Source organism: Melospiza melodia, chromosome 24 (assembly GCF_035770615.1).
Source record: "Melospiza melodia melodia isolate bMelMel2 chromosome 24, bMelMel2.pri, whole genome shotgun sequence".
NCBI classification, from domain to species: domain Eukaryota; kingdom Metazoa; phylum Chordata; class Aves; order Passeriformes; family Passerellidae; genus Melospiza; species Melospiza melodia.
This window is the reverse complement of record NC_086217.1, coordinates 4,484,332-4,494,957: the sequence shown is the minus strand read 5'-3', so window position 1 is coordinate 4,494,957 and position 10,626 is coordinate 4,484,332. Positions and strand designations below refer to the sequence as shown.

Here is a 10,626-nt window from a genome sequence, read left to right as displayed (position 1 = left end):
AGAATTAAAAATTAGGGTTGTACATTAGAGGGAAATCTCTGGTATCAAGAATTCCAGGAAGTCTGTACCTCTCAGGTACCTCAGAAATGGGCAAAGGGAGAAGGGAAATTGGATAAAAAGGAGGCTGCATCCTCCAAAAACTTAAGAGACCTCAGGGGAATGCCCCATGGCCTCTCCCTTTATTCAAATGAAGTAAAAGGACTCCTCTGTCTCCTTTTTGGACAGAAACCTCTGGTGTTTGTGGATGAATCTTCCTGACAATGTGGAACAGAACAGGAGGGATCACACGGAGCTTTTCTCCCAAGGTGAGGACAGGCAGGTGTCTGAAGTGAAGTGGTGCAGCTGGGGGAAGGACAGGGACAGCAGGAAGATGTTCCAGATCTTTCTGGTGTTTTGGGAGCTGGAAGAGCAGCCCTGGGTTCTGTGAGTTCACTGTGATGCTTTTTGTAGAGAAAACAGCCCCAGAGCTCCAGGCAGGGCAGCACTGGGGAGCTGGCTGTGTCCTGGCACATCCCTCACTGCTCTGGGATCTCCAGAGCACCCGGAGCAGGGACAGCCACGGCCACGGCCACCCCAGAGCCTTTGTCCCACTGTGCCTTTGTCCCCTGCAGAACATTCCCCATCCCTCTGCACATGGACATCACACCAGCCCAGGCAGGGAAAGGCAGCTCCAGCTTTAACCTGAGCACGGAGAGCCAGGCAATGGAATCCCTGCAGCCCCGGGGATGGGATCACAGAGCAGCCAGGACAGCAGGTGCTGCCTGCACAGGGCTCGCTGCAGATTTTCCAGATTCCCTGGATCCCCTGCCCCTGCAGCAGCCCTGGGTGCCCAACCAGGGAACCTTCCCCTCTGCATGCTGGATCTCCTGTGGGGCACCAGCAGCTGCTCTGAAGGCCAGATCTCCTCCACCTGCTGCTCCCCTGAGCCCCAGGAGCTGTGGGTACCCAGGGTCACAGGTAACTCCTCTGCACAGCCCAGTGCTCCAGGGCAGAGCTGAGTCAGGGCCCTGCAGGGCCACAGCTGCCTGAGCCAAGGCCCAACAAGGTGATTGCAACCCCAGCAGAGCCACCCCAGCCACAGCATTGCATGGGAGCCATGAAACACCCTCCCAAACCCACAGTGCCCAGAGAGGGGTGCAGGTGGGGGCTGAAGGGCTGGGGATCCCTGCACCCCATTACCCGTGTGTCCCTGCACCATCCTTGTACCCCTATACCATCCCTGGGTCCCTGCACCATCCTTGTACCCCTACACCATCCCTGGGTCCCTGCACCATCCTTGTACCCCTACACCATCCCTGGGTCCCTGCACCATCCTTGTACCCCTATACCGTCCTTTTATCCCTGCACCGTCCCTGTGTCCCTGCACCATCCCCATATGCCATTCCCCCTGTACCTCTGCACTATTCCTGCACCCCTACACCATCCCTTTATCCCTACATCATCCCTGCGCCCTTACACCATTCCTGCACCACCCCCATGTGAGGGGATGGAGATGAGAGAGACTGACTTGGTGATCAGAATCCGATTTTATTGTGGGATACAAACACTTATATATGATTTCAAGGAGACAAGTAATGTGTACTACAATGATGAGGTTTAAATCACATATACAAACTTCTGCATATAACATCTCTTGCTTGCAGAGTTTAATGGGATTTTCTTTCTCCGGCAAACCTGTCTAATTAAATCTTCTCGCAATCCAGGTCTAATTTTCAAAGTTCCGTTTGCCTTTGCCAAGGCATCCTGTTATCAAATCTCTTACGTTAACCAGGTCCAAAGTCCATCATCTGTCTTGTGTCCCCCCAACATTCCATCACCTCTACACCATCCCTGGACCACCCCTGGACCATCCCTGTATCCCTGCACCATCCTTGTGTTCCTACACCATCCCTGTGTCCCTGCACCCTCTGTGTCCTTGCACTGTCCCTTTATCCCGACACCATCCCCGTGTCCCTACACCATCCTTGTGTCCCTGCCCCATCCCTTTAACCCCACACCATCGCTGTGACCCCACCCCATCCCTTCATCCCCACCCCATCCCCGTGCGCTGCCCCGCGCCCCTGCCCTGCCCTGCCCGGGGGCCGATGGGGCTGGGGGCGGCCCCGGGGGGGCTCTCCAAGGCTGGCAGGGGGCGGGGGGGGCTCTACAAGGCTGGCGGGCATTGGGCGAGGGGCGATGGGTGCTGGAGAGCTCCTCCAATGGCTCCGCTCTTTGCTGGAGCCCCGCGCTGCCGGGGCAGGAGGTGCGGCCGGGCCCGGGCTCCGGAGCTGCGTGCGAAGCTCCGGCACCTCCTGCATCTTCCTCTGCATCTCCTGCACGTCCCTCTGCACCTCCTGCATGTTCCTCTGGACCTCCTGCACCTCCAGCATCTCCTGCACGTCCCTCTGCACCTCCTGCATGTTCCTCTGGACCTCCTGCACCTCCTGCATCTTCCTCTGCACCTCCTGCGCCTCCAGCATCTCCAGCATCATCTGCCTGTTCCTCTGGACCTCCTGCACCTCCTGCATGTCCCTCTGCACTTGCAGCATCTGCTGCATGTCCCTCTGCAGCTCCTGCGCCTTCATCAGCAGCTCCATCGCCTCCTCCTGCAGCTCCGAGCCTCCAGCACCTCCCTGTGCATCTCCTGCACCTCCTGCATCTCCCTTTGCACCTCCTGCATCTGCATGTCCCTCTGCACCTCCTGCATCTCCTGCATCTCCTGCACCTCCCTTTGCACCTCCTGCCCCTCCTCCTGCACCTCCTGCATCTCCCTCTGCACCTCCTGCACCTCCTGCATCTCCTGCATCTCCTGCATGTCCCTCTGCAGCTCCGGCGCCTTCATCAGCAGCTCCATCACCTCCTCCTGCAGCTCCGAGCCTCCAGCACCTCCCTGAGCATCTCCTGCACCTCCAGGGTCCCTGTTCCTGCATCAGCTGCAGCTGCAGCATCTCATGGTCAGGATCCACCTGCGGAGCAGTGGCTGCTGCACCCCGCAGGTCGTGGGCTGGGCTGGCTGGGATTTGGGGTCCTGGAGCCCCCAGGGAAGGCTGAGATGGGCACAGGGGGGCAGCTCGGGGGGCTCTGAGCCTGGGGAGGCCGCTGGGACCCCCAAGAGGGGCTGTTTCCAGGCCATGGCCATGGATCACAGCCAGCCTTGCCCGTCCCATCGTCCTCTCTCCACAATGCAGAGAGATTTTCCTTCTGTTTTTAGCACAGTGCTGTGAACCAAAGGGCCTGGGGCTCCTGATTCTGCATCCCCCAAACCCAAACCCGCCCTGGGAGGGGCGGAACTGGGGCAGGACTGGCTGCTACTGAGAGCTGGGGGCCCTGCATGGCTGGGGTGGGCAGGGACAGCCCTGGCAGGGGTCCCTGGTGGGCACATCCCTGTGCCTGCATCCCTCACACCCGGCCCTGCTGCGGGCAGGGGGCACCGCGCCGGGTCAGCTGCCCAAAGTGAGCTGGTCCTGGTGTTCATTCCCTGCAGGGAATTCCCTTTCCCCAGGCACAAGGTTGGGTCAGCTGCCCAAAATGAGCTGTTCCTGGTCCTTCCCTGCAGGGAATCCCCTTTCCCCAAGAAAGGCTCCATCCAGGGCAGCCCTGTGTGTCCCCAAGCCACTGGACAAGGGACAGCCACACACCTGGGGCAGTGTCCTGGTGGCAGCATGAGGCACACAGCTGTGAGGCAGAGGTGAGGGCAACCTGGGTATTTTTATTTTCCAAAAATACCCATCTGTAATCCACAGATCCCCAATGTGCACGGGGTTTTACTCTGGACTATTCAAGTTGTGAAAAAAAAAAAGGCAATTATTTATTCCATGGATATACTATATTTTGGTTGGACAATGAGGAAGTTGGAGGAGGGGGAAGTAGACAAATTTCCTTTTTAATAAACTGCAGACTAGGTTGTAACAATCCTCTGGCCACCTAGCTGGCAATTTCTATGGGGTGAAGACATAAACCACAGTTTCTCTCATTCAGGAAATATTATTGCAAGCTGGATTTGATTCCTCATCCTCACTTTTTTGATAAGCGGGTCCTGGTGGCACCTGCCTGTCCGCTGTGCTGCCTGTGCCCCCCAGCTGTGCCCTGCCCTGGCTGTCCCCAGCCTCACCCCATGCCCTGGGAGGGTTTTCCCTGTCTGGAGCTCGCTGTTGTGGCTGCAGTGCCCACGGGAGGGGTGGCACCGAGGTGTGCCAGCAGTGATGCCCAGGGCAGGCTGAGCTCTCCCTGCTGCTCCCCTGGGACCCCCAGGTGCCTCCCCAGCTGATCAGGACCCCCCCTCCTGCAGGGCTGGGCTGCTGAGAGCTGCAGACCCCAAACCACCCATCCCCTGTGGCTCTGGAGGGTGGCTCTTTATCCATCAGGCTTTGATATCTCCATTGCTGGTGTGTGGGGGGGGCTGCTGAGCAGGTTAAGTGCTCATTACAGCCAGGCTGGGCTGTGTGAAGGGAGAGTAAATCAGTTCAGGGCACACTCAGAACAGCAAACACGGCTCCTCTGTGCCTCCCCCTGTGCCATTTATTATGTCCTTTCAACATGTTTGTGTTTTTATTTCGGTGGATCAGCTGTCTTTTAATGGCTGGGTGTTATTTTCTGTGCTCAGAGGTGAGAAGGTGTTTTATTGTTGGTCTCTGCTGCTTGGTAAAAACTTCAGGGTAGGTAAATTATTAGAAAAATTATAACTCTGAATGTCCTGGCACTGCCAGGGGAGGCTCCTCCAGTGCCAGGACACTCCACATGAGGCTGGAGCACAGAGGAGAGAAGCCAAAATTCAGTGATAAGAGCATAAAACACTGATAGCAGGCACTGCAGCACCTGAAATACAGGAGAAAGAAACCGAGACATTTTCCAGCTCCACTTTGCAACAATTTATTTATTTGGAATGCTTAAAAAAAAACAAACAAACCAAACAGAAAGAGAATAGAGAAAACCAAACTGATGCACAGACCACCCTATCACATGCTCTACGCCAGGTACAGGCTCAGGATGTGCTGTGGGTGCCAGAGCCATGCCAGGAGCTTGGAGGTGCTTGGGACGAGGTGACACCGGACCTGAGTGCCCTGGGACAGCGGTGATGCAGCTGCAGGTGCCCACATCTGCCAGGGCCCTGGTGTTTGTGCCCCCTGCCCGTCCTGCCCTGCCTGACCCACGGCTGCTCCCCAGGTGAGCCTCCTGCTTTTTTGGGAGTTCCCCGCACCCATCCAGCACCCAGCATCCCACCTCCCTGTCACCTCCCGCCCGCTGCGCTCCTGTGGGCTGGGTGGGGAACGGGAGGGAAGGGGTGGGAGGCAGCAGGGGAGGTTTTGGCCGAGGCAGAGCCTCTCCCACCCAGCCCACCTGAGTTTGCAGGCGGTGCCAGCCGCGGGGCAGCGGCTCAGCACACGGAGCAGCTGTTGGTCTTGTTCATGGGCGGCCGGAGCGCCTGCTCCTTGGGCAGCGTCTCCCTCCTCTTGCAGAGCGCGGGGCTGAGCCGGCTGGGCAGGTTGGCCTGCTGCAGCAGCTCCCTGAACACCTCCAGCACGTTCTGGTTGTCCTTGGCCGACGCCTCCACGAAGCGCCCGTTCCAGTCCAGCTCCACCAGCGCCAGCGCCTCCTCCAGGGGCACGCGCCGCTCGCCGCCGCTCTCCGCCTTGTTGCCCACCACCACGATGGGAGGGAACTTGTCCTCCTTCACCTCCAGGATCTCCTCCCGCAGGCTCTTGACGCTCTCGAAGGACTCGGCGTCGTCCACGGCGTAGACCAGGGCGAAGGCGTCGCTGTTCTGGATGGAGAGCTTCCTCATGGCCGGGAAGGAGTAGCTGCCGCTGGTGTCCAGGATCTCCACCTTGACCGTGGCCCCGCTCACCTCGTACTCCTGGCTGTGCAGCTCCTCCACCGTGCGCCGGTGCTTGGGCTCGAAGGTGTCCAGCAGGAAGCGCCGGATCAGAGAGGTCTTGCCCACGCCGGCGGCTCCCAGGAAAACCAAGCGGACGTGGTTCTTCTCCTTGGCCACCAGGGACATGGCTGGCACGGAGGGGACAGGATGCTCCGCAGCTGGTGCTCACCCTGCAGGTGTCCCTGGGTGCCTGCAGCCCCGGTGGTGTGTCCCTCTGCCCGTCCTCCTGTGACTCAGCGCAGCCAAGGAATGTTGGTGTCACTGCTCCGCGAACTTCTCTCCGCGGACTCTACAAGCCGCGAGCCCGGCTCATTTTTTTATCCTGGTCCCTCTGTGCCATGTGGCACCAAGCTGTCCAATCTCTGAGGGTTGTGGGTGCTGGAGGAGGGAGGGCAGGGAGGGAGGAGAGCGGGGTGCTGCGGGCCAATCCGCACAGCGCAGCCCTGGAGTGCAGCAGCAGCATTGCTGCATCGCCGCCGCTAGCGCAGGAAAGCGCGGCACCGCCAGTCCCCTCAGAGCCACGGCAGCTGCCCGGCCTGGGGGACACTCAGTGCCCATCCTCAGCCCTGGCGTGGGGGACACTCAGTGCCCATCCCCAGCCCTGGAGTGGCTCGTGGCCAGCGCTGGACAGCTTTTCCCACGGCTTTTCCTGCGCACTCGTCTGCAGACAGAGCTGCTGTGAACGTGCCCAATCTCCAGTGAAGCGATGAAATCTTTGGCTGGAAGGGGAAAATAAGCTCTCCCGTCTGTCATAACCTCCTCATTCAGCTGTCAGTTACCGGTGATTTTTGTGAAATATTTAACCAGAGGGGGAAATGAAATCTCCGCGAAGACGACGCGCGGCTCTCCGGGAGCAGATGCCGGAGCCACGGCCCTGACCCAGCTCTGGGGTTGCTCTGGAGGTGCAGGCTGCCCCAGCCAGGTGTGTTTGCTCAGCACTCACCTTCCATCCCTCGCTGGAGCCTGGAGCTGTCCCAGAAGCTGATTGATGCGAAGTACAAACACAAAGGGAGCTTGCACAGAAGTTCAAATAAGTTTGTGTCACAGACCTGTTTTATGGAAAATCCTTTCCTTAGGATTTTTCCTCCTGAGAAGCTGAGAGGCCTCAGGAACAAAATGTAAACAATGGTTATCTGCTGCTGTGGAATGCAACAGGTGCATCTGTGATTGATGCAGTTGTTTCTAATTAATGGCCAGTCACAGTCAGCTGGCTTAGACTCTCTGTCCAAGACCAAAGCTTTTGTTATCATTCTTTCTTTTTCTATTCCTTTTTTCTATTCTTTTAGTATAGTTTTAATATAATATATATAATAAAATAATAAATCAAGCCTTCTGAAACATGGAGTCAGATCCTCATCTCTTCCCTCATCCTCAGACCCCTGTGAGCACTGTCACAAGTTTCTAACCTAAATTTGTGGATGTGTGGTTTTTTTGGAGCTTTAACTCAGGTGTTCTTCCATCGCCAAGTGCCAGTTCCAGAATTTAGCTCTGGATGAATTTGTTCTGTTGATTCCAAAACCCTTTTCACTGGAATTACTCCTGCCTTTTCATTCTCCAGTTATTGTGCATTTTAGCTGTGTTAGGAGCTTTCCCAGCTGATCTTATTATCAGGAGAGCCAAGAGATTATATCAGGATGAGCAGGGCCGTGTCCTGGTGTCAGCCTGCCCTGGGAGAAGGGAAAGGTTGGGTCCCAGCAGGACTGACAGTGGGATTGGTGTCCAGTGGTGATGCACCTTCCCTCACCAACGTGAAACTCCATCTGGGGACACTTCCTGAGCCATGAGGAGATCCCACATGTCAAGGACTGAGCTGTGGGAACTGGAAGGAGCTGGGGATGCAGAAGATTTGATGGCAGGGTAACAGCCTGGAGGTGGAGTGGATGAACAGAGGGTGCATGAAGGAAGCAGTGATGGGGCTTGGTGCCAGTGCAAATGAGGAGCTGAAGGCAGCAAGGCAGGACAAGTAATCTCAAGCCAGCCCTTGGAAGCTGTTTAAAGCCAAACCCCTAATTTTTTTTAATAGGAAAGAATTTGGTTAATGCCTCTTTGTGTTTGGTTTTCAAGAGAGATGGAAAGGGTTTCCCACAGTCCCTCCCAGCTGCTGCAGCAGAGCTCTGCAGGCTCTCAGGATGTGATGGGGGCTGTGGTGACCTTGCTGCTGCTCATTTTCCCAGAATTTCATTCCAAAGGGCCTCAAAACATGGATATGTGCAATCTCACAACACCCAGCTTCTCCCTGACAGGTGCAGAAATGATGCCCAGGGTGAAGGAGGAACCCATGGCAGGAGGGAATGGGAATCTTGGGCTCCATGGACCCCATCGTGGCTCTAAACCATCCCCCTTATTGCTGGCACCCAGGGAAGGCAAATGCCAGGCAGCAATGCCATCCATGGAGGGCATCCAGAGCTGGGCTTGGGGAGGGACCCTGGTGCTGTGGGAGCCAGGACTGGGGCACATCACAACCACTGCCCTTGGTGTGGGTCACTCCTGCAGAGTGTGGGCAGGGTGAAGGGCCAGCCTGGCTGTGGCACAGAGCTGTGGCACCGTGGGCACACCCAGAGTCACACAGAGCCTCACAGAGCCAGGCTCTGCAGCCCCCCTGGTTTTTCACATCACTTGTCTCCCCTCAGTTCTCACATCTGTGCTGCTATGGTTACCAACAGCCTGAGAGGTTTTAAATCTCCCTCAGAGCAATGGAGGATTTCAGGGTAATCTTGTTAGGAGATGAGCAATGAATATTTCCAAAGGCCTTTTGCATGGATAGCTGTTCCCTGTGAGCTTATGGCCCCTGACAGCAGGGAAAGCAAAGCATGGGGGACTGAGCAGGGAAGGATGAGCACAGAGACTTGTTTGCCACTGCAGCTCTTTGTGCTCACTCCAAAGTCCCTAAATTCTGAATTTTTCAAGCAGTTAGGGTCAGGTATTACCCCCCAAAAAAAAAAAAAATTTCAGTCTGTGTTTCTTCCAGGGAAAGACTCACAGGGCCTTTATGGGCACTTGGAGATGGGGACAGTGATGGATGGAAAAGCTCTGCGTGCTGCCCAGTGGGGCTGGGATGGCTCGTGGGAGTGCCCAGCATCCATCTGTGGGGTTTTGTGATCCAGGTGTGGTTTGGATCCTGCACCCACAGGCACTGGAGCATGGCAGGGCAAAGCCTCTGCCAGGGCTGAGCCAGAGCGAGCCCAGGGGACAGGGGATTGTGACACCCCAGGGACACAGGAATGAGACAGGGAGGGAGGGAAAGGAGCCCTGAGCAGGGCAGGGAGGAGGGGGAATGGGGAAGGGATGACAGCAGTGCTGGGCAGGAGCTGGGATGGAGCAGGGTGAGGTGTGGGATGGGTTTGGGGCAGGGTGAGATGTGGGGTGCGTTTGGGGCAGGGTGAGGGTGGGGTGTGGGGTGGGTTTGGGGCAGGGCTGAGATATGGGGTGGGTTTGGGGCAAGGTGAGATGTGGGCTGGGATGGAGCAGGGAGAGATGTGGAGTGTGGGATGGGTTTGGGGCGGGTGCAGTCCCCGCCCCAACGATCAGAGGCAGGTCTGGAGCAAGCCTGGAGATGTTCATGGTCATCCTTACCCCAAGTCCAACCCTGTGCAGGGCTGACAGAGCAGGGGGTGCCCTGTGGGAGGAGAGGGATGCTCCCCAGGGTCCCAGGGCTCAGGCAGAGCCGTCAGCCCAGCCTGGGGTGCTGGATGGTCCCTGCCTGAGCCAAGGGATGGGTAAAGGATGGTCCCTGCCTGAGCCAAGCCCCCGTGGGCTGGACAGCCTTTGGCAGTCAGGAGAGGCCAGTTTGGGTCAGAATGCTGGGAAATGGTGATGGGGCTGCTGCTTGCCACTGTGAGCTGGTGCAGGGGCCAGGGAGCACAGGGACACAGGAAAGGGCTGAACCCTGCTCCTGGGGAAAGCCAACAGCACAGCAGAAACCCTGGGGTGTGCTCCCCTCACAGGCTGTTTGCCAGCAGGAATATTGAACAATGTGGTGCCTCTTCCGTCCCTGCACCAGCCCTCAGAGCTCCTCTGCTGGAGGGGTGTGCTCTCCCCAAAAACATCCTGATGTCCTGACAGGGTTTGAGACATCTTTTACAAATATTTGTCTCACTTTTCAGCTTATGTCTGGTGCCTGAAAGTGACTGAGTGAGGGGAAAGCCAGCAGGACACAGCAGCCCTTCCCGCTGGCCAAGGGCTCCCCAGCTGTGCTGCTGCTCCCAGGTGGGAGGAAGGCAATGTGCACCCTCAGAACAGCCCGTGCTGTGCCTGGTGCGCTCTGGGGAGCTCCTGCCTCGGTGCTCACAGGGAACAGCAGCTCTCATGTTCTCAGCACTGGAGCTGCTGGTGCTGGGCTCTGCTCCAGCCCTGGACACGGTGCCCAGATCAGCTCTGCTGCTCTCACAGGGTGACAGAGCCCTGGCTGGCCCATTGCTCACAGGCACTGAAGCAGCACTGTGGCTGTGCTGGTGAGCAGGCTGCAGCACCGTGGGGCATTCCCAGGAGCCTGAGCCAGCTGCTGGAGCTGCTGCTGAGTCCTGCAAAGGGCACCCAGTGCCTCAGCAGCCTTTGCACCCCACAGCAGCACAGGGACAGTGAGCACAGCCTGGGTGGATGCTCCCACCCCACCCCACCTGCTTGTGCCCCTGCCTCTGCTCCTCCCCTTGGAGAATTCACAGAATTCACAGAATCACTGGGTTGGAAAGAAACCTTCAAGATCATCGAGTCCAACCCAGCCCCAACCCCTCACCCAAACCCTGGCCCCCAGTGCCACATCCAGGCTTTGTTAA

General features: G+C 57.5%; 1 protein-coding gene across 1 annotated transcript; it reads right to left on the bottom strand.

Moving 5' to 3' along the window:
• Positions 1 to 5,353: 5,353 nt before the first annotated feature.
• Positions 5,354 to 5,980, bottom strand: LOC134428888 (GTP-binding protein Rhes-like). Its single transcript, XM_063175910.1, has one exon. The coding sequence runs from the start codon at positions 5,978 to 5,980 to the stop codon at positions 5,354 to 5,356; it is 627 nt and encodes a 208-aa protein (XP_063031980.1).
• Positions 5,981 to 10,626: the final 4,646 nt, after the last annotated feature.